Source organism: Salvelinus fontinalis, chromosome 1 (assembly GCF_029448725.1).
Source record: "Salvelinus fontinalis isolate EN_2023a chromosome 1, ASM2944872v1, whole genome shotgun sequence".
Taxonomy (NCBI): domain Eukaryota; kingdom Metazoa; phylum Chordata; class Actinopteri; order Salmoniformes; family Salmonidae; genus Salvelinus; species Salvelinus fontinalis.
The window spans coordinates 70,726,875-70,748,738 of NC_074665.1; the positions used below are offsets into that span (position 1 = coordinate 70,726,875).

The 21,864-nt window shown below is 40.3% G+C and overlaps 1 protein-coding gene across 6 annotated transcripts in view; it reads left to right on the plus strand.

The window, feature by feature from the left end:
* baiap2b (BAR/IMD domain containing adaptor protein 2b) overlaps positions 1–21,864 on the plus strand; it is a 194,414-nt gene that overhangs the window by 107,538 nt on the left and 65,012 nt on the right. For 4 of the 6 annotated variants that reach the window (XM_055931798.1, XM_055931824.1, XM_055931815.1 and 1 more), the window contains exons 4-7: positions 9,087–9,098; positions 9,741–9,802; positions 11,438–11,509; positions 14,252–14,389. In XM_055931798.1, coding sequence (XP_055787773.1) covers positions 9,087–9,098; positions 9,741–9,802; positions 11,438–11,509; positions 14,252–14,389 — 284 coding nt within the window. The remainder of the gene's footprint in view (positions 1–9,086; positions 9,099–9,740; positions 9,803–11,437; positions 11,510–14,251; positions 14,390–21,864) is intronic. The other 2 variants (XM_055931806.1, XM_055931842.1) reach the window with 1 other exon arrangement.

Below are 21,864 nucleotides of genomic sequence, written 5' to 3' on the forward strand. Positions count from 1 at the left end.
AACGCATTACTTCATCCAATTCATAATAATTTCCTTTTAACACATCACCAGACTCTGAGAGCAAGTGACAAAGTGAATGACAGACAATCCTCAACACCCATGAGCCAATTACATTTGTTGAAAGAGGAAAATGGAAAAAACAATGATTGTGTGACAACCAGGTTCTTGATGGGGGACGCTTAAGAATCAAATCGACCGCAGGGCACCCTCAGTGGACAAGACAGACTGTCCAAAATGGCACCCTAATCCCTATACAGTGCACAATTGCACCAGCGCAACCATGCTCAAAAGTAGTTCTCTATACTGTCTTGTCCCTTGCAGTCGATTCAATTCTTAGGTTATCCCTGAATCTTGTAGCCTAAGAATTTACCCCAAGACCAGTGGACCCAGTGTGAACAAGACAAACTAGCTGAGGGGCAATAATTGTGTATTCTTTAATTGATAGGGCTCCACTACGACCAGACAACAATAGTCTCTCTAAGCCTCAGATGTTGTGATCTGTGCTGATTATCTGTAAGAGGCTTAGACAGGCCTGCAGGGACAGGAGAGAGAAAAGAGGCAGATATTTCAGCTGGCAGGATGGAGTTAGATCAGAGAGAGAAGGAAACACACACATGCACACATAGTCTTGTATGCCTAACCTTGTGGGGACACATAATTTAGTCCCATTTGAAATCCTATTTTCCCTGATCCTAACCCTAACCTTTACCTTAACCCGAAACCATAAACCTAACCATATCTCCAAACCCAACCCTAAAACTAACCGCAGCTCCTAGCCCTAAATCTAATCTTAACACTATTTCTAACCTTAACCCTTATCCCCTTTCCCTTGTCTAAACTCCCAAGAAATACCATTTGCCCTTGTGGGGACTAACAAAATGACCCCAGTTGGTCACATTTTTGTTTATTTACTATTCTTGTGGGAACTTCCGGTCCCCACAAGTATAGTTAAACACGTCCACATGCACACACACACCTTCACCCGCATGCATGCATGCGCGCACACACACACACACACACACACACACACACACACACACACACACACACACACACACACACACACACACACACACACACACACACACACACACACACACACACACACACACACACACACTGTGGTCTGTTTGGTCTACATCAGCAGGAGTCTCCATAAGGCTCAGTAATCTTCAGATGCTGTAGTCACGCTACTCAAAGCATGGAGCTACTATATCCTCCATCCCTCACCTTCATTTTCTTTCTGCCCACAAGTGTAGTTAATGGCCTGTGGTATTCGCACGATTGAGTGAAGAAGTGGAGGGTGGATGGGGATGGATGGATGGATGCAGGGAGAAAAGGAAGGAAAAGGAAGATGGTTGATGGATAGAGGGAGTTGTAGGGTGGAAGGAAGGAAGGAAGGAAGGAAGGAAGGAAGGAAGGAAGGAAGGAAGGAAGGAAGGAAGGAAGGAAGGAAGAGAGGAAGGAGGAGGGTGGTGGGTAGAGAAAGGAAGGAAGGAAGGAAGGTGGTGGGTAGAGGAAGGAAGAGAGGAAGGAGGAGGGTGGTGGGTAGAGGAAGGAAGAAAGGAAGGTGGTGGGTAGAGGAAGGAAGAAAGGAAGGAAAGAAGGTGGTGGGTACAGGAAGGAAGGAAGGAAGGAAGGAAGGAAGGTGGTGGGTAGAGGAAGGAAGGTAGTGGGTAGAGGAAGGATGCTGTTTCACTCCCTCACCACCATTGTTATCCTCTGATGTCCTCTTAGAGGTCTCTCCGTGTGATGGATCAGCACTGGGACTGCACAGTCTACCTTGGCATGGAGCCAGACGTATAAACAGTGCGTGCAAATAAATACAATTCTACATTTCATTTTTAAATGAATATTTCTAACAACAACAGATGATGTTTTGCTGTCATTGTAAAGCCCTAGTTATTTTGTTGCTTTGACAAAGTCATTTCTGAAGATTCTTATTTATCTTGTGTTAGTGATTTTAAAGTCAAACCACTTTTTAAAAAACGGTGAAGAAACAATGAACATCTAATAGTCAAAAACAGGTGAGCTGGTTCTACTATTCTGGGCCATTTTCTGGTGTTTTGTGGAGAAAAACTGAGCAGGTCAAGCATAACAAGTCAACCTTGTTACCCATAGATAGGCAGGTTAGAAATATTTCAACTTTCTTTTTGTGATACTTCAATTGCCACTCCCTGTTGCACACAACAAGATTCAATTCCCCCTGTCATATGGGGATTTATGGCTGATTCAAGAAGAATGTTACTTTATTTGGCACTTAATAGGCACTTACTAAATAGTATTTTTATTTATTTATTTAACCTCTTGAGATAGGGAAACATGTTTTTATGAATTGCTCTTTATGACAGAATGTAACAATGAAATCAAATGTTTTTTCGGACCAAGTTCCATTTCTCTTAATCCTGGGCAACATGGGTCTGGGAGGCATATGGGTATCCATAGTATTCCACCAATTATACATTTTTCAACTCAATACTTCTTGTCTTCCCCCCAATTTGTATTTTATTTAAAACTACAAAGTTTTCTCTTTGTCTCATGGCAAAATGTGTGCTGTTGCAAGATATTAGCTTTCAAGCTGCAACAACAACAAAATCTCTTGCGTCATGGCAACAAAAAAAAGTACCTCATTTTTTATTTTACCTTTATTTAACTAGGCAAGCCAGTTAAGAACAAATGCTTATTTACAATGACGGCTTACCAAAAGGCAAAAGGCCTCCTGCAGGGACGGAGGCTGGGATTAAAAATAAAGAAATCATAAATAAAGGACAAAACACACATCATGACAAGAGAGACAACACTACATAAAGAGAGACCTAAGACAACAACATAGCAAGGGAGCAACACATGACAACACAGCATGGTAACAGCACAACATGACAACAACATGGTAGCAATACAACATGGTAGCAGCACAAAACATGGTACAAATATTATTGGCCACAGACAATAGCACAAAGGGCAGGAAGGTAGAGACAACAATACATCATACAAAGCAGCCACAACTGTCAGTAAGAGTGTCCATGATTGAGTCGTTGAATGAAGAGATTGAGATAAAACTGTTCAGTTTGAGTGTGTGTTGCAGCTCGTTCCAGTCGCTAGCTGCAGCGAACTGAAAGAGGAGCGACCCAGGGATGTGTGTGCTTTGGGAACCTTTAACAGAATGTGACTGGCAGAACAGGTGTTGTATGTGGAGGATGAGGGCTGCAGTAGATATCTCAGATAGGGGGGAGTGAGGCAAAAGAGGCTTTTTATAAATAAGCATCAACCAGTGGGTCTTATGACGGGTATACAGAGATGACCAGTTTACAGAGGAGTGTAGAGTGCAGTGATGTGTCCTATAAGAAGCATTGGTGGCAAATCTGATGGCCGAATGGTAAAGAACATCTAGCCGCTCGAGCACCCTTTCCTGCTTACATATACATTATGTCTCCGTAATCTAGCATGGGCAGGATGGTAATCTGAATCAGGGTTAGTTTGGCAGCTGGGGTGAAAGAGGAGTGATTACGATAGAGGAAACCAAGTCTAGATTTAACTTTAGCCTGCAGCTTTGATATGTACTGAGAGAAGGACAGTGCACCGTCTAGCTTTACTCCCAAGTATGTGTATGAGGTGACTAACTCAAGCTCTCAACCCTCACAGGTAATAATTACACTGGTGGGGAAAGGGTAATTCTTCTTACCAAACCACATGACCTTTATTTTGGAGGTGTTCAGAACAAGGTTAAGGGTAGAGAAAGCTTGTTGGACACTTAAAAAGCTTTGTTGTAGAGCATTTAACACAAAATCTGGGGAGGGGCCAGCTGAGTATAAGACTGTATCATCTGCATATAAATGGATGAGAGAGCTTCCTACTGCCTGATCTATGTTGTTGATGTAAATTGAGAAGAGCGTGGAGCCTAGGATCAAGCCTTGGGGTATTCCCTTGGTGACAGGCAGTGGCTGAAACAGCAGATTTTCTGGCTTTATACACTGCCTCTTTGAGAGAGGTAGTTAGCAAACCAGGCCAAAGACACGTTTTTCCAACACTTTTGATAAACAGAGCAAAATAGAAGTAGACCTATAACATTTAGGATCAGCTTGATCTCCCCCTTTAAATAAAGGAGAAACCGTGGCTGCCTTCCAAGCAATGGGATTCTCCCCAGAAAGGAGAGACAGGTTAAAAAGGTTGGAGATAGGCTTGACGATGATAACGGCAGCAACCTTAAAGAAGAAAGGGTCTAAACCATCTGACCCAGATGTTTTTTTGGGGTCAAGTTACAGGGGCTCCTTTAGCACCTCGGACTCAGTGACTGCCTGCAGGGAGAAACCTTGTAGCAGGGTAGGGGAAAAAGAGGGAGAAGCATCAGGGATAGTCACATTAGAAAGGGTGGGAGATGAGGAAATGTTGAACGGGCAAGGAGGCAAGGCTGAGTCAAATAGGAATCCTGACTAAATGAAGTGGTGATTAAAGAGCTCGGCCATGTGCTTCTTGTCAGTAACAACCACATCATCAATATTAAGGGACATGGGGAGCTGTGAGGAGGAGGGTTTATTCTCCAGGTCTTTAACCGTTTTGCAGAACTTCTTGGGTTTAGACCCACAGAGAGAGACCTACTCCTTAAAGTAACTAATTTTGGCCTTCCGGATAGCCTGAGTGCACTTATTTCTAATTTTCCTGAATGAGAGCCAGTCAGCCTGAGTTTGCGTGTGCCAAGCATTTCACCAAATGCAATTCTTGAGTTGGAGTAACTCTGCAAGATCAAGGTCGAACAAGGGGCTGAACCTGTTTTTAATTCAAATTTTCTTTATAGTGCGTGTTTGTTAACAATACCACTGAAAATATTTTTTTGTAAAGAAGGTCCAAGTGTCTTCGACAGAGGGGATCAAGCTGATTTTATACCATTTTACAGAGGCCAGTTCATGAAGGAAGGCTTGCTCATTAAAAAATTTTAGCAAGCGTCTATGACAAATCAGGACAGGTCGTTTCACTGAGCAGCCATTATGAACACAGGCTGTGAAACAGTGATCACTACGGGCGGCAGGTAGCCTAGTGGTTAGAGCATTTGAACTAGTAACCGAAAGGTTGCTAGATTGATTCCCCGAGCTGACAAGGTAAAAATCTGTCGTTCTGCCACTGAACAAGGCAGCTAACCCACTGTTCCTAGGCCGTCATTGAAAATAAGAATTTGTTCTTAACTGACTTGCCTAGTTAAATAAAGGTCAATACAGAAAACACCAGACTGATACCTATCAGGATTATTTGTGAGGATAACATCACGGAGAGTAGCCTTTTCTGGTGTTTGGAGTCATACTTTGTGGGATTGGTAATAATCTAAGAAAGATTTAGGGAGTCCCATTGCTTTAGGGCTTGGTCAGGCGGTTTAAGCTTGTCCCAGTTTAGGTCACCTATCAGGACAAATTCAGACTTAGTGTAAGGTGCCAGGAGAGAGCTTAGGGCAGGTAGGGTACAGGCCGCTGTCAAGACTTGAAGGAGACAAACGAGCACTGAAGGTGATCCTTGGTAAAGATTGCCACTCCCCCACCTTCGGAAGATCTGTCTTGCCGAAAAAGGTTATAACTAGAAAGGTTATCATCAGTATTCAAAACACTCTTCCTTAACCACGTCTCAGTAATGACCAACACAACTGGATTGGAGCTGTGAACCCACACTTTCAATTGATACATTTTAGGTAATAAGCTTCTTGTGTTAACGTCCAGAAAACCCAGGCTTTTACGAGAGCAGAAATCAGTGAAGCAGATATCAGAGCACAGTTAGAATTTGGGCTAGCAACAGTAGATGGGCCAGGGTGTACCTGCACATTTACAGATATCATTAACAGTAACACAAGCAAGGCACGGTATAGGACAGGAAGAGCTCTGCAGTGCTGATTTATGACATTTGAATGTGCATCAGATGGCTTGCAAGAAATGTAAACATTTTTCTCCGATGCCAAGAGGCGGGCTTTTAAATGTTCATTCCCAGGGCCCGAGTATTGGTTCGTCCAGCGTCCACTGCTGAAGTCATGTTAAAACTCATTGTATGCTACTTTTCTCTCACTCGAGTTGCGTTCTGATTACGAGGGGGTCCCTGATGAATTTGCTCTCACAAAAGGGGTCACCAGACCCCAAAAGATTGAGAACCCCTTCACAGACTAGAGAGACGGTGGGGGGAGTGGTGGAATATACAGGGATGGGAGTGCGTGTGCGTGTGTGTGTGCGTACGTGCATGTCCAATATGGAAAAATGTGTCGCTATGTTGCTCACCGATTGCGATCATAAGTGTAGATGCAGTAGAGGCATATTGAGATACATTGTCATATCCCCTTGATAGCAAGGCCAGGGGCTCTTCATCGATTTATGAGATGAAGAGTGCTATGGAAGCCATCCAAAACCAGACAGAGATTGGATGCTGACACCAACATATTTACCTGCCTCCCTAGTCCTAATGTGTCCAGCTTCAGTCAATGGAATAACTACTCTGTGATGTTCTTATACTGGCTACACTTTTCACACATTAGTATATTAGTTTATTTCACATATTGACGTATACACGGACAGGGTGACTGAGTTTATCAGGAAGTGTATAGGGGATATTGTTCCAACTGTGAATATTCAAACCTACCCAAACCAAAAACTGTGGATTAATGGCAGCATTCGTGCAAAACTGAAAGCGCAAACCACCGCAAATAATTTAACAATGGGAAGTTGACTGGGAATATTGTTGAATACAAACAGTGTAGTTATTCCCTCTGTAAGGCAATCAAACAGGCAAAATGTCAGTACAGAGATAAAGTGGAGTCGCAATTCAACGGCTCAGACACAAGAAGTACAGTTGAAGTCGGAAGTTTACATACACCTTAGCCAAATACATTTTAACTCAGTTTTTCACAATTCCTGACATTTAATCCTAGTAAAAATTCCCTGTCAAATGTCAGTTAGGATCACCACTTTATTTTAAGAATGTGAAATGTCAGAATAATAGTAGAGAGAAAGATTTATTTAGTTTCTTTCATCACATTCCCAGTGGGTCAGAAGTTTACATACCCTCAATTAGTATTTGGTAGCATTGCCTTTAAATTGTTTAATAACTTGGGTAAAACGTTTCTGGTAGCCTTCCACAAGCTTCCCACAATAAGTTGGGTGAATTTTGGCCCATTCCTCCTGACAGAGCTGGTGTAACTGAGTCAGGTTTGTTGGCCTCCTTGCTCGTACACGCTTTTTCAGTTCTGCCCACACATTTTCTATAGGATTGAGGTCAGGGCTTTGTGATGGCCACTCCAATACCTTGACTTTGTCGTCCTTAAGCCATTTTGCCACAACGTTGGAAGTATGCTTGGGGTCATTGTCCATTTGGAAGACCCATTTGCGACCACACTTTCACTTCCTGACTGATGTTTGAGGTGATGCTTCAATATATCCACATCATTTTCCTCTTCATGATGCCATCTATTTTGTGACGTGCACCAGTCCCTCCTGCAGCAAAGTACCCCCACAACATGATGCTGCCACCTCCGTGCTTCACAGTTACGATGGTGTTCTTCGGCTTGCAAGCATCCCCCTTTTTCCTCCAAAAATAATAATGGTCATTATGGCCAAACAGTTCTATTTTTGTTTCATCAGACCAGAGGACATTTCTCCAAAAAGTATGAACTTTGTCCCCATGTGCAGTTGCAAACCGTAGTCTGGCTTTTTTATGGCGGTTTTGGAGCAGTGGCTTCTTCCTTGCTGAGCGGCCTTTCAGGTTATGTCGAAAGAGGACTCGTTTTACTGTGGATATAGATACTTTTGTACCTGTTTCCTCCAGCATCTTCACAAGGTCCTTTGCTGTTGTTCTGGGATTGATTTACACTTTTCACACCAAAGTACGTTCATCTCTAGGAGACAGAACGCGTCTCCTTCCTGAGCGGTATGACGGTTGCGTGGTCCCATGGTGTTTATACTTGGTTACTATTGTTTGTACAGATGAACTTGGTACCTTCAGGCGTTTGGAAATTGCTCCCAAGGATGAACCAAACTTGTGGAGGTCTACAATTTTTTTTCTGTTACATTGAACTAGGTGAATGGAATATGAATAACAGTCATACAATATGCTGTAACAGAAATAATGCTCATTAAAAAAAATTGTCCTCCCTCATCTTAAACAGCACTGACCGCCACTGGTATGCAATGTTGGTCAAGTCCCCAAAAGTGCAAACACCTGATGGAGCACCCCTGTACTTTTGAAATGGCGGTGTTCCTATGGGGAGTTGTGCATGTTTAGAGCGCCTCCATAAATTAAGATTATACTTTTTTCCTTTCTTTTTTAAAATCCTTTGTGAACAGTAATGGCTGACATTTTATTTCAAACCTAGACTTTCAATTCTCTTACTGTCACGCTCTAACCTAATGTCCAAACCTTGTTAGAAGGGACATTACTGCTTTCCAAACCTTCACTACTCCTAAATCCCCTTCTCGTTTAGAGTCGTAGCTTGATGACCTCAGCACTTCCTGATAAGCCTCTCTATGCTGTGATGTCATAAAAGAAAGCCCCATAGAGATCCTATTAAATTAATTAGTATTCTAATTCCTAATTCTATGGAAAGCCCCCTCTAGAATGTTCTCTTAGAATGTTCTCCTTACTTCTTTAGTTCCACATGGGAAGGATCGTCATGTTCCCTTAGTTTTACTCTCTACCCTCACCTCTTCTTCTCCTTTCTAACTTGTTTAATAACCCAAGTTACTGAATTCAGAAAGCCACTGACCACATATCATACATCAATTGATGTCAGGGTAGGGCAGTGTGTTACATAGAAATAGAGAGGGTGTGGTGAGATTGGAAATTAGAGTTCTTTGACTTATATATGAATAATGAATAGATTCAAATAAGTCGTCTCCCTTTGAATGTCTGCTAAGTCAATATTTGAGTGAACACAATCACCGTTTTTGTGTGGAACCCTTTCATGTGTCTCATTCTTTTATCTGGGGAACCTATTTGGAAACCTGTCTTGTCTCGTTTCTCTGGGGTAGTTTGATCTGTCACTGTCTCTCCAGTTCTTTACCCTTCTATTCGTTCTTTGCTCAAACTAGATCTTTTTGTTCCTTTTTTACAATGCATTGCATATTCAGAAGAGGCAGCATGTAGGTATCTTAAAATGACACGCATTATATCTCCCTGGCTGCATGAATCACCCTTTACTTTCTGTTTCTTTCATTTGAAACTTTTCTCTTGGTTCTGCTTTTTGTTTGAAGTATTTCTGTGTTGTTTTATTTAATACAAAGCACTATCTCTTTGTATAAAGAAGTACTAATTAATTTGTGGAAGTTTCATTTGATTTTTTTCTTATAACATGACAAATTTGTACTGAATATATGGAGTATTTGTGCTGTATGTTCTCAGTACTAGTAAAATGAGATAATATTCCCATGAATACTTTCATTTATTTTTACAGACAGAGTTGTGTCTTTAGATATCTTGTTTAGCTCGTGATTTTCTTACATTCTCTGTTTCTGTTTTTGTATTTGTGTTCTATTCTTTTAAGTTTACAGTGTTTTCAGTTCCGTGACTTGACTGATGTTCCATTCTGTTCATTCCCATCCTCTCCTCCCTCGTCTCCCTCCCTCACTCCACCTGTCTTCCAAGTGTTTTGTGTGGCTGCATGGTCTGGTTTTTGCACGTTGATGTAGCTTTCAACGACGCACATAATATTTGATATCATTCTGTCTCTTTCTTTCTCTCTCTCTCTTTTCCCCATTTTCCTTTCCCGTCTGTTCTCTCTTTAGGGGACGTACTCTTTCAGATGGCTGAGGTCCACAGACAGATCCAGATGCAGCTTGAAGATATGGTGAGAAGAACACAGGACAATGATCAGGATGATGAAGGCTTATTGTCTCTTACAATTGCTCTCGCATCTCAACTCTAGTATCACCCAATCACAATCTATACCAGGAGCTAACTAAGTATTTTGCTAATCCTCGTTTTAAAGCCATTGCCTGAAAATATTAAGATACTGTGCAATGCTTGAATTCAAAGGAACAGAGCTCTACTACGCACACACAAACAATGGACTACTGGCCTCTTAACTATTGTTTTTATACACACTTACATCTCGCCTGTTCCTGCTCTTACAGCACACAGCCAACTTCTAGAAGTTAAGAAAATGTTATTGCTTCAGACTTTGCTTCAGACTACTAAGACAAAAAGAGAAGAAAAGAGACCAAAGGGCTTTGATACAGTTTCAGTCTCGAATGGCATCCTATTCCCTGTGCAGTGCACTACTTTTGACTAGGGCTTATAAGCTCTGGTAAAAAATAATGTACTTTATAAGTAATAGGGTACCATTTGGGACACAGTAACTTTAAGGGCCCTTTAGAAAGAGCAGTACTCCAAAGCAGAGCGAAGGGGCCTTTCTTGAGTCCCTCTGTCATCTGAAGACACCACCTCAGCATGTGTTCATCTGGGATGTTTCATTATTTAGAGGTTTGATTCAATTGTTTTGTAGTTTGTTTTCAGTACCGCCTGGTCTGGGACTGGAGATAACTCTGTTATTTGTCTCTATTGATGCAAAAGTCAATTGTCAACATACACACTCTTAGAAAAAAAGGTTCCAAAATGGTTCTTCGGCTGTCCCCATAGGATAACACTGTCTGGTTCCAGGTAGAACCCTTTTTGGTTCCATGTAGAACTCTTTTGAATTCCATGTAGAACCGTCTGTGTAAAGGGTTCTACAGTACATGGAACTCAAAAGGATTCTACCTGGAAACAAAAAGGGTTCTTTGTAACGGCAGATTTCCTCCTCTTCGTCTGAAGAGGAGGTGTAGGGATCGGACCAAGACGCAGAGTGGAAAGTGTCCATAATTTATTATAAAATAAACTGAACACTACAATGAAACAAATTAACAAATAGGATCCAACCGAAAACAGTCCCGTGTGGCACGAATACTAACACGAAAGACAAACACCCACAAACACACACGTGAACCCCGCCTGCCTAAGTATGATTCTCAATCTCAATCAACACATAGACAACCCACCCAACTCACGCCCTGACCATACTAAATAAATACAAAACAAGAGAAAACAGGTCAGGAACGTGACATTCTTCAAATAGTTCTCATATGGGGACAACACTTTTTTTCTGAGCGTACACAGGCACGTGTTCACACACACATAAATAACCTCAACATTGGCATGAATTTAGACATAATTCACATACCGGTGCTATACAACCTCCCATAATCCTTTGAGTGTGTTAGTTTTGATGTCAATACAAACGTGTCTCTCCAAGTCATGTTGACACCACAACACATGCTGACAGCCAGCCAGACTAGTCAGATGTTTTTAAAAACAAACAAGTCTGGTTTGGAAGTTGAGAACGTAACAACCTGAGGCAGGTTCTATTCCTCTCTGTGTTGGTGATGAGATGTGTGGGTGTATCTTATGTTATCATTAACTCTTTGGAGTCCTTTCTGTCCTCTAGCTGAAGTCGTTCCACAATGAGCTTCTGACAGAGCTGGAGAAGAAGGTGGAGCTGGATGCACGTTACCTGAATGTGAGTATCCTCCTAGGAAAGGTCATTCATTGTTGTCTCCCATTCATTCCCTTTAGTAACTCCTTGTTGTTTAGCACCTTCTAAACACACCTTTAGGTCTCACCAGTTAATTTCATTTGACTTCACATTTATATAATGCCTCTATACTTTTGGTGTCAGTGGTGTGTGTATTCTGAAGGGAATGCCTCATTAACAAAGAGTTGAAGCAGACTAGTGCTTTTAATTGTATTTTAAGTCAGCTAGCTAGGCCTCCTTATGGAGCAGCAGAAACCTTGGATAGGATCCACATTCTCATCAAATCATCAGTTAGAGACAAACTCCACAGCTTTCTGAGCATTTCCCACAAGTTTTAATCATAACCACTCTGCAATAAAGTTACATGAATTACTTTATTCTCTTACTTTCCGCTCCATGAATTACTGGCTATTACCCATTTTCGGAAAATACAAAGATGTAGAAGTTTGAGTTTTATTTAAGCGATAAACACATTTCTAGAGATATTTGAAGTGTTGGAAGTGTTTCTCGAAGTTTTCCCTCTTTTTCAAAGCTTTCCCAGACAACCTCTGTCGAATTGGGAATCTTAAATAAAGGCCTACTATGAATGTCATCCCAATGAAATATCCCTTTAAATTAAAGTGTCATTTCTGGATGCTCACAAAATAAAATCTGTACCAGAGTCACTAATATAATAATACTGTAGCATCTATTTGAAATTCATATTTACCTCATCAGTTAGTTTGAGAGTGTTTTTGGCATGCTGGCATATGCTGCCCTTCTCTTGCTCTGCTTTGTTAATTCAGCATTGACAAAAGTAATTAGCCACTCTCAGCTAGGTTTTTCCATCAGACAGAAATAAAAGATTGGAAACATTGTTTTGCGGCCTCCAGAAAGGCAGGCAGGCAACCCATTCGCTTGCATTATGCTATATTGCATCAATCAGTGAATAAAAGGTGGTCAGGTGGTTTGAAATGGGACCAAACAAATAACTTAATTGGTAGAACACTAGTTTAGGGTTTCATTTTGTCCCTGTAGGGGAAACCTTTTGATATTGGTTCTTTGCGTAACCCTTTGTATAATAATTTGTACAATTGCGGACAGTTATACCAGGAACCAGAGGGTTCTTCATTACACTGTTAAATATTTCCTGGCTACTGGTAAGGGACAGTACGCTTCTTTATTCTGATTACTTAGGAGTTAACCTCACTTGGAATTTTAACTCATAACCTCACTGTTGCTAGCGAACTGAATTTCCTGCTACGCCACTGTGTGTGTGGGTATGATAGAAATTAATAAAGATTAGAACCAGTGGAAATTATTTAATTTGTCCCTATGGGGGAACCCTTTTGGGTGCTACGTAGAACCCTTCAATTTTTTTGTAGAACCATCTCATGAAGAACCCACTGTTTCCAGGTTTCTGTCATTTGTCCCTATGAGGGAACCCTTTTGGGAGCCCCATAGAACCCTTTAATTTGTCCCTGTAGGGAAACCCGTTTGAGATCCATTTAGAACCCTCTCATGAAAAACCCTCTGGTTCCAGGTAGAACCAATGACAGGTTCTACAGTTACACTTATACAATACTTCAGATGGGCTTATGGCAGACACTGTTAAAAATTACCTGAAATTTGGCATTGTTACCAGCTACTGAGTTGCACAAAAAATAGAGTAACGATTTATATTGTATTTTTACAGTTGAATTTAGGTGTTATTGTTGTAAAATGACAGAATGCTGCTGTATGCTGATTACAGTACACTCTTGTAAATTATTATATTTACTGTATTTCTTACTGTACCTCATTAGCTAGTAAGTTATTGTAATTTTACAGGATAAGTATTACAGTAAAATCATGTAAATATTGTTTAGTTCGTGTTGTCAGATTGGACTTGATTCTGGGCAACTTTTAGCAAAAATGCAGAAATGTATTCTTGCCATTAAATCTGTGGCCAATCTTTTTAATGGCCTGGCAGGAGCATTGGGCCAGTAACCGAAAGGTTGCTGGATCAAATCCCAGAGCTAACAAAGTAAACATCTGTTGTTCTGCCCCTTAGCAAAGCAGTTAACCCACTGTTCCCCGTGCGCCGATGACGCAGATGTCGATTTAAGGCAGCCCTCCACACCTCTCTGATTCATAGGGTTTGGGTTAAATGCGGAAGACACATTTTAGATGAACGCATTCATTTGTACAGCTGACTAGGTATCCCCTTTACCTTTTTCTTATCCTTTGGTGGTATACCAGTTCAAATCCCAGTTGAGGTTTAATCCCAAGTGTACTCACTGTAAATCATTTTACAAGATTTTACAATATTACTTATCCTGTGCAATTACAGAACTTACGGCAGTTCAATAAATCAGGTCATTAAATCAAGTGTAGTCCCAAGTAATTAGCATTCAGTAGCATACTGTCCTTTTACAGCAATAACACCTTAACTCAGAGGTGTTATTGCAGTAACTTGCTGTTGTTTAAAGTACTTTTACTGCAACCAGTAGCCGTAGTGTAACATAAAATTACAGGAACTTTTTTAACAGTTTAGCAAATAAATAAATAAATAAAAATTATTTTAATAAAATAAAAACATTTTGGAGAGGGGAAGAAACGGTCGGTTCTTCACAACCATCCAAGCAGTAAATAACCCTTCCTGATACGCAAAGGAAAATGGTTACCCATATCACCCTGAAGAAGAACCCCTCAATAACTTTTTTTCTGTGTAGAGCTTTTAAAACTGAATCTATACTCCCCCTACAGGCGGCTCTGAAGAAGTACCAGATGGAGCACAAGAGTAAAGGAGAGAGTCTGGAGAAGTGTCAGGATGAACTGAAGAAGCTACGCAGGAAGAGCCAGGGCAGCAAGAACACCTCTAAGTACGGAGACAAGGAGATGCAGGTGAGTGACTGGGGGAGGTGGAGGGAGACTGTGGGGGAGGCAGGGGGAGAAGGACCTCAGGTTTGTATTGCTACTGTGAATGAACAAACAGACTGGGTCACTAGTCAGCCTAGAGATGATGCAGTGCCAGCTGGTGGGTCAAAAGGTCACTGTAGGGGAAGGTGGTGAGGGCACTGCTACTGACTCTGAGCCAGAGAAATATCCTACTATTGGCCACAGCCCAGCAGGTGTCAGAGATGGGTAGCCGATCAAATCCAAAAGGGGATTTAGGCGGAGCAAGTATTTTATGGACCCTTTCACTGAAGCAGAGCACTTTGTCCATGACTAAAATGTAAAACTTGTAGTGTATTTGAGGTTTAACAGGCTTCTGAAGTTTGTAATTTGCACTTTGAAATGTCAGACTTGATTTCCCCTTACAAAAAAATGTATCAACTACTACAAAGATGACCATTTACTATAATCCACATAATAATTGACATTTCCTGTTGCTGGAGGATTATTTTCCTGCTGTAGCAAACTGGCTCAATTTTAGATCCTACATCTGTGGCTCTGTGACTGTGACTTGTGCTGATGACTGGAGGGGTACGCCTGGATCACATCGACATCGTCATTGCATTTTGGTACATTAGAAGTACATTAATATCCATGTAACACTGCGTTTGCCTTGCAGCATTACGTTGCAGAGGCAGTTGCAGTGTGTTCTTTGTTCTGTGGATATAACCAACATGTGCATCAAACTGTATGTGTAGACTTGACATAAATGGTAGCAAAAGGTAAATGTTGAACTTTTGTTGAACATATCCAGTAAAAATGTTGGATTACATAATGAAAAAGTTTGACTGCAGAATGTATTATGCTTCATTGATGCAATGACGCTGTTGATCTAATCGAGGCGTAAAAGAGGTACCCTCTATTGGGCCCGGTGACTGTGGGACTCAGACCGCCCAGAGCCAAGCTCACTGAGAAGAGAGAGTAGGTGGAGAGCGGGACATAGAGAGAGAGAAAGCAGGAGAGAAAGCAAGTGAGATGGGGCTGCAGGGGAAGAGGCAGACTGATTTGAATGTAATGGGAATGTCACTTGTCTGCTGCTGACCCAGGAAATAAGAAATAGCTAATGTTACATAACATATCAATTGTGTGTTAAAGGAGCAGTGGTACATCAATTATTCACCCTGGTTTAACACCACGGTCTTCTCTCATTCCCATTTTTAATCAATAGAAGTTTTCTAATCGTATTGCATTGGGTGTGTGCCTGCATTAGAAGTAGATTAGTATATAATTTATATTGCACAGTCTTCTCTGATTCCAATTTATTTATTCAGTTGTCAGTTCAAAAATGCAACTGGCAACTGAAAATCGAAGTTGAATGATTGCTTTTGTGAATCCATTGGTTTGACTTCAGCGTTTAGAAAAGATGAGCTTTTTTTCTTATTCTGTAGCTAAGGGCAGTGTGTTTCCCTTTGTTGAGACAGACACTGTAGATGAGTAATATCCTTCTGTCTGTCTCTCTCTCTCTCTCTCTCTCTCTCTATTCAATTTCAATTTAAGGGCTTTGTTGGCATGGGAAACTTATGTGTACATTGCCAAAGCAAGGGAAATAGATAATAAACAAAGGTGAAATGAACCAATTTTTTTTTACAGTGAATATTACACACAAAGTTCCAAAAGAATAAAGACATTTCAAATGTCATATTATGTCTATATATAGTGTTGTAATGATGTGCACATAATTAAAGTACAAAAGGTAAAATAAACATAAACATAGGTTGTATTTATAATGGTGTTTGTTCTTCACTGATTGCCCTGTTCTTGTGGCAACAGGTCACACATCTTGCTGCTGTGATGCCTGTCAGGGAAATACTAGAGGAAGAGAGAGATTGTAGATTCTTCCAACAACAGCTTTATTATAAGATTTGCAAAAATTAAGCAATCAACATCACCAAGAATGGTTCAGAGTTGAAAGCTTAACAAACATAGCCAGGTCTCTGCTTTGATAAATACAACCCCTTTCTGTATACGTGGCAGTAAGCAGATAGTGTGTAAAAGGTAATTAGTTGTCTGTGCAGACTTTAAGATTACATGAGGTTGATCAGACTTTAAGATTGCATGAGGTTGATCAGACTTTAAGATTGCATGAGGTTGATCAGACTTTAAGATTACATGAGGTTGATCAGACTTTAAGATAGCATGAGGTTGATCAGACTTTAAGATTGCATGAGGTTGATCAGACTTTAAGATTACATGAGGTTGATCAGACTTTAAGATTGCATGAGGTTGATCAGACTTTAAGATTACATGAGGTTGATCAGACTTTAAGATTGCATGAGGTTGATCAGACTTTAAGATTGCATGAGGTTGATCAGACTTTAAGATTGCATGAGGTTGATCAGACTTTAAGATTGCATGAGGTTGAAGGCTCAACCGTCTAACTGCATTCACAACAACAAACACTATATTGTACTCCTTTCTGCAAGGTTCCATACATGTGACTTTCTGTAGATAGTAAACCCACAGGATTTCACGTGCTGCGGTTGCACCCAAACGTCTCTTAGCTGTAAGCCCAATCTTATGACTAAGTTACACCAAGACAAGTTTGTATCAGGTTAGAAAAAGCACTAACATATAATGAGACTATTCTTTACCTTTCTAGGACACACGTTCCGCTAGCGGAACCCCTCGACAACATTCTGCTGAAAAGGCAGCGCGGGAAATTCAAAAATATTTTTTTGAAATATGTAACTTTCACACATTAACAAGTCCAATACAGCAAATGAAAGATAAACATCTTGTTAATCTACCCATCGTGTCCGATTTAAAAAATGCTTTACAGCGAAAACAAAACATATGATTATGTTAGATCACCGCCAAGTCCAAAAAACACACAGCCATTTTCCCAGCCAAAGATAGGAGTCACAAAAAGCAGAAATAGAGATAAAATGAATCACCAACCTTTGATGATCTTCATCAGATGACACTCATAGGACATCATGTTACACAATACATGTATGTTTTGTTCGATAATGTGCATATTTATATCCAAAAATCTCAGTTTACATTGGCGCCATGTTCAGAAATGCCTCCAAAATATCCGGAGAAATTGCAGAGAGCCACATCAAATAACAGAAATACTCATCATAAACTTTGATGATAGATACATGTTTTACATATAATTAAAGATACACTTGTTCTTAATGCAACCGCTGTCTCAGATTTTTTTTTTTACTTTACGGAAAAAGCAAACCATGCAATAATCTGAGACGGCGCTCAGATAGAAACAACATTTCTCCGCCATGTTGGAGTCAACAGAAATACGAAATTACATTATAAATATTCCCTTACCTTTGATGATCTTCATCAGAATGCACTCCCAGGAATCCTAGTTCCACAATAAATTGTTGTTTTGTTCGATAATGTCCATTATTTATGTCCAAGTAGCTACTTTTGTTAGCATATTTAGTATACATATCCAAATGCTCATGCAGGTCCAGGCGAACTTCGGACGAAAACTTCAAAAAGCTATTTTACAGGTTGAATAAACTTGTCGAACAAAGTATAGAATCAATTTTTAGGATGTTGTTATCATAAATATTCAATAACGTTCCAACCGGAGAATTCCTTTGTGTCTATAGAAGTAATGGAATGCAAGTCGATATCATGTGGAATGCGCGTGACCAGGACCTGGCTCTCTGCCAGACCACTGACTCAAACAGCTCCCATCCGGCTCAACATCACAGTAGAAGCTTCATTCAACGTTCTCCAGACTGTTGACATCTAGTGGAAGCCGTAGGAAGTGCAAACAGATCCATATCCCACTGAGATTTCAATTGGCGATGAGTTGAAAATCGAACAGCCTCAGAATTCCCACTTCCTGTTTGGATTTTTTCTCAGGTTTTTGCCTGCCTTATGAGTTATGTTATACTCACAGACATAATTCAAACAGTTTTAGAAACTTCAGAGTGTTTTCTATCCAATAGTAATAATAATATGCATATATTAGCATCTGGGACAGAGTAGGAGGCAGTTCACTCTGGGCACGCTATTCATCCAAAGTGAAAATGCTGCCCCCTATCCCTAAAAAGTTAAGCAGTAAAACATGGGATTGCATGACTAATTATGTAATTTTCCATGACATTTCCTCCCTTTTGAGACTAAGTCTCAACCTAATAGAAAATTACTTACAATTATTTTCATTAAACAAGCATTAACATGAGGAAAAAGAGGAAAAGGAAATACTTTTTTTAATACTTTTTTTAATACTTTTTTTAATACTACACTTAGCACATTACAATTTGTAAATTACCTCCGTTGTCATTAATTTTCAAACGTTCACATAGTGCTAAAAAGGGGGAAAGGAACATATGAATATAAACATCGGTACATATTTTATCACCACACACAAGGCAATCACTTCGTTGAGACTGTTCATATTGCCACAGCGTTATCATGACGGTTGGCCCTTAAAACCTCTAACGAGTCACAAACCCGGATCCGGGATCCCCCCCATCAAAAAAGCTGACTAGCATAGCCTAGCCTAAAGCCGCAGGGATATCATATAATAAAATTTTCATGAAATCACAAGTCCAAGACACCAAATGAAAGATACACATCTTGTGAATCCAGCCATCATTTCTGATTTTTTAAATGTTTTACAGGGAAGACACAATATGTATTTCTATTAGCTAACCACCATAGCAAAAGACACAACTTTTTTTCCCACCATTTTTTTCCTGCATAGGTAGCTATCACAAATTCGACCAAATAAAGATATAAATAGTCACTAACCAAGAAACAACTTCATCAGATGACAGTCTGATAACATATTTATTGTATAGCATATGTTTTGTTCGAAAGATTTGCATATTTCAGGTATAAATCATAGTTTTACGTTGCAGCCACCATCACAACTCTCACCAAATCAACTAGAATAACTACAGTAACGTTAATTTTAAAAATCTAACACAGCGATTGCATTAAGAACTAATGTATCTTTCATTTGCTGTCCAACCTGTATTTTTTTTGTCAAGTTTAGGATTAGTTACTGATTAGATTAGGTGCCTCTCCCAAGATTTCTCCCGACATATTGTTGGCAGCTTGGCTACTTTTCTCATTGTATAACCACGATTTGTGCCGCTAAATATGCAAATTTTCGAACAAATTCTATATGCATTGTGTAATATGATGTTATAGGACTGTCATCTGAAGAAGTTTGAGAAGGTTAGTGAAATTTTTTATATCTTTTGCTGGTTTATTCGTTATCGCTATTGTTGGCCTGAATCAATGCTGTTGTGTGGTTGGCTATTGTAGTAAGCTAATATAATGCTATATTGTGTTTTCGCTGTAAAACACTTAAAAAATCTGAAATATTGGCTGGATTCACAAGATCTTTGTCTTTCATTTGCTGTACGCTGTGTATTTTTCAGAAATGTTTTATGATGAGTATTTAGGTAATACACGATGGTCTCTGTAGTTATTCTAGTTGCTTTGGTGAGAGTTGTGATGATGGCTGCAATGGTAAACTATGATTTATACCTGAAATATGCAAAACAAAACATATGCTATACAATAAATATGTTATCAGACTGTCATCTGATTAAGTTGTTTCTTGGTTAGTGGCTATTTATATCTTTATTTGGTCGAAATTGTGATAGCAGGAAAAATGCAGGAAAAAAATGGTGTGAAAAAAAAAGTTGTGTCTTTTGCTAACGTGGTTAGCTAATAGATTTACATATTGTGTCTTCCCTGTAAAACATTTTAAAAATCAGAAATGATGGCTGGATTCACAAGATGTGTATCTTTCATCTGGTGTCTTGGACTTGTGATTTAATGATATTTAGATGCTAGTATTTACTTGTGATGCTATGCTAGGCTATGCTAGTCAGGTTTTTTACTGATGGGGGTGCTCCCGGATCCGGGATTTTGATGAAGTAGAAGTTAATTTGATAAGAGCACTTCCAGTGCACATAGTGTCATTAATGCTGGCCTCAACTGAATACTATAAGAATGGTGAAATCGCTGAGTGTGGAAAAAGACTACATAGATAGCAGGTTGGCAGGAGTTTTCTACCATCAGTTCAGTTTTTAGTGTATGATTAAGCAGTGACCACCAAGTGTTTTTCTCGTGATTCCGGCCGTGATGCACGTCAAGTGGATGCATCGACCTCCCGCTTCTTCTGGTATCGGAGCGGCAATTATTTGCAGGACTCCTGTCCTGAGCCTGCCGTTGGCTCGAGCTGGAGCAGCTGTTATTTCAGTCCCGCCGTGGAACTATGATGGTGTTGTATTCTTCAATTGCATTGTGGCCACTTCTCGCTCTGGGCTGTTCTGCTCCTCCCAGGGCCCATACAAAAGCTGCAATGAGAAGACTGACCACAAAGCAACCAACATGAGAGTCCAGTCCTGGTCCTCCCATGGCATCTGGGGATGCCTACAATGGGACATCTTCATCTGGGTTATGGGGCACCTGCAGTGGCTGTCGTGAACCCACATAGACCTCTCTGCAAAGGTCCTTGATGACCAGCCAATCACCTGGCTGAAGTTTGTGAAGTGGTCCTCCCTTTGATTCAGGTAAATCCACTTTTCCCCTGGGAAAAATAGACTTCAGAACATTGTTAAGTGCAGCACAGTAACTTACCATTTGATACTCGCAACCCATCAATGTCAACCTGTTCTGTGGGAATAGAGTGTTAAGCATTCTCTACCGTTCAAAAGTTTGGGGTTACTAACACATGTCCTTGTTTTTGAAAGAAAGAGGAGGCAACTCCGGGATGCTGGCAATCTTGGCAGAGTTCTTCTGTCCAGTGTCTGTGTTCTTTTGCCCATCTTAATCTTTTCTTTTTACTGGCCAGTTTGATTTAACATACTCCCATCGGGGGGTATGAAACCCTCTAAATTTTGCGCCAAAGCAGCAGAAACTACCGCCGGAGATTCAGAGTAAACTTGGGGGCAGACGGTCCAAGTCCAATGGTTGTTTAAGAACGTGAACTAGAACTGTGATTCTGGTGCGATGGGAATGCTAAAAAAAAGCATTAGCTTAATCAACAACTGAAAACCATTTAGCCGATGCTGGCACAGCAAATAGTATTGTAATGGGGTTTGGCACAACAGGAGCCCTTGCATAAACTGCATCATTAACAGGTCTGAGATCTTGAACAGAAAATCCAATCAACTGAGGCTTTTCAGACAGGAAGAATGGGGGTATTACAGGGAGAGTCTGTACAAGGCCAATGAAGCACGAACAGGGGTAATCCCATTGATATCTTCCTGACTTGGGGGATACTAAGTTCTGCTTGGTCTGTGTATGCCCTTAGGTGTGACAGTAAGCGATTCAACTCCCCTCATTCGCCCAATGTCATATTTATCTTTAGCCCATAGAGAGTCCGAGAGACCAATCATAAGGGTGACTCATTCTTCATGGAAATCATCTGTTTAGTTGGTTTAGTGTTATCAAGGCCATGTACATCTTATTGAACATGTACA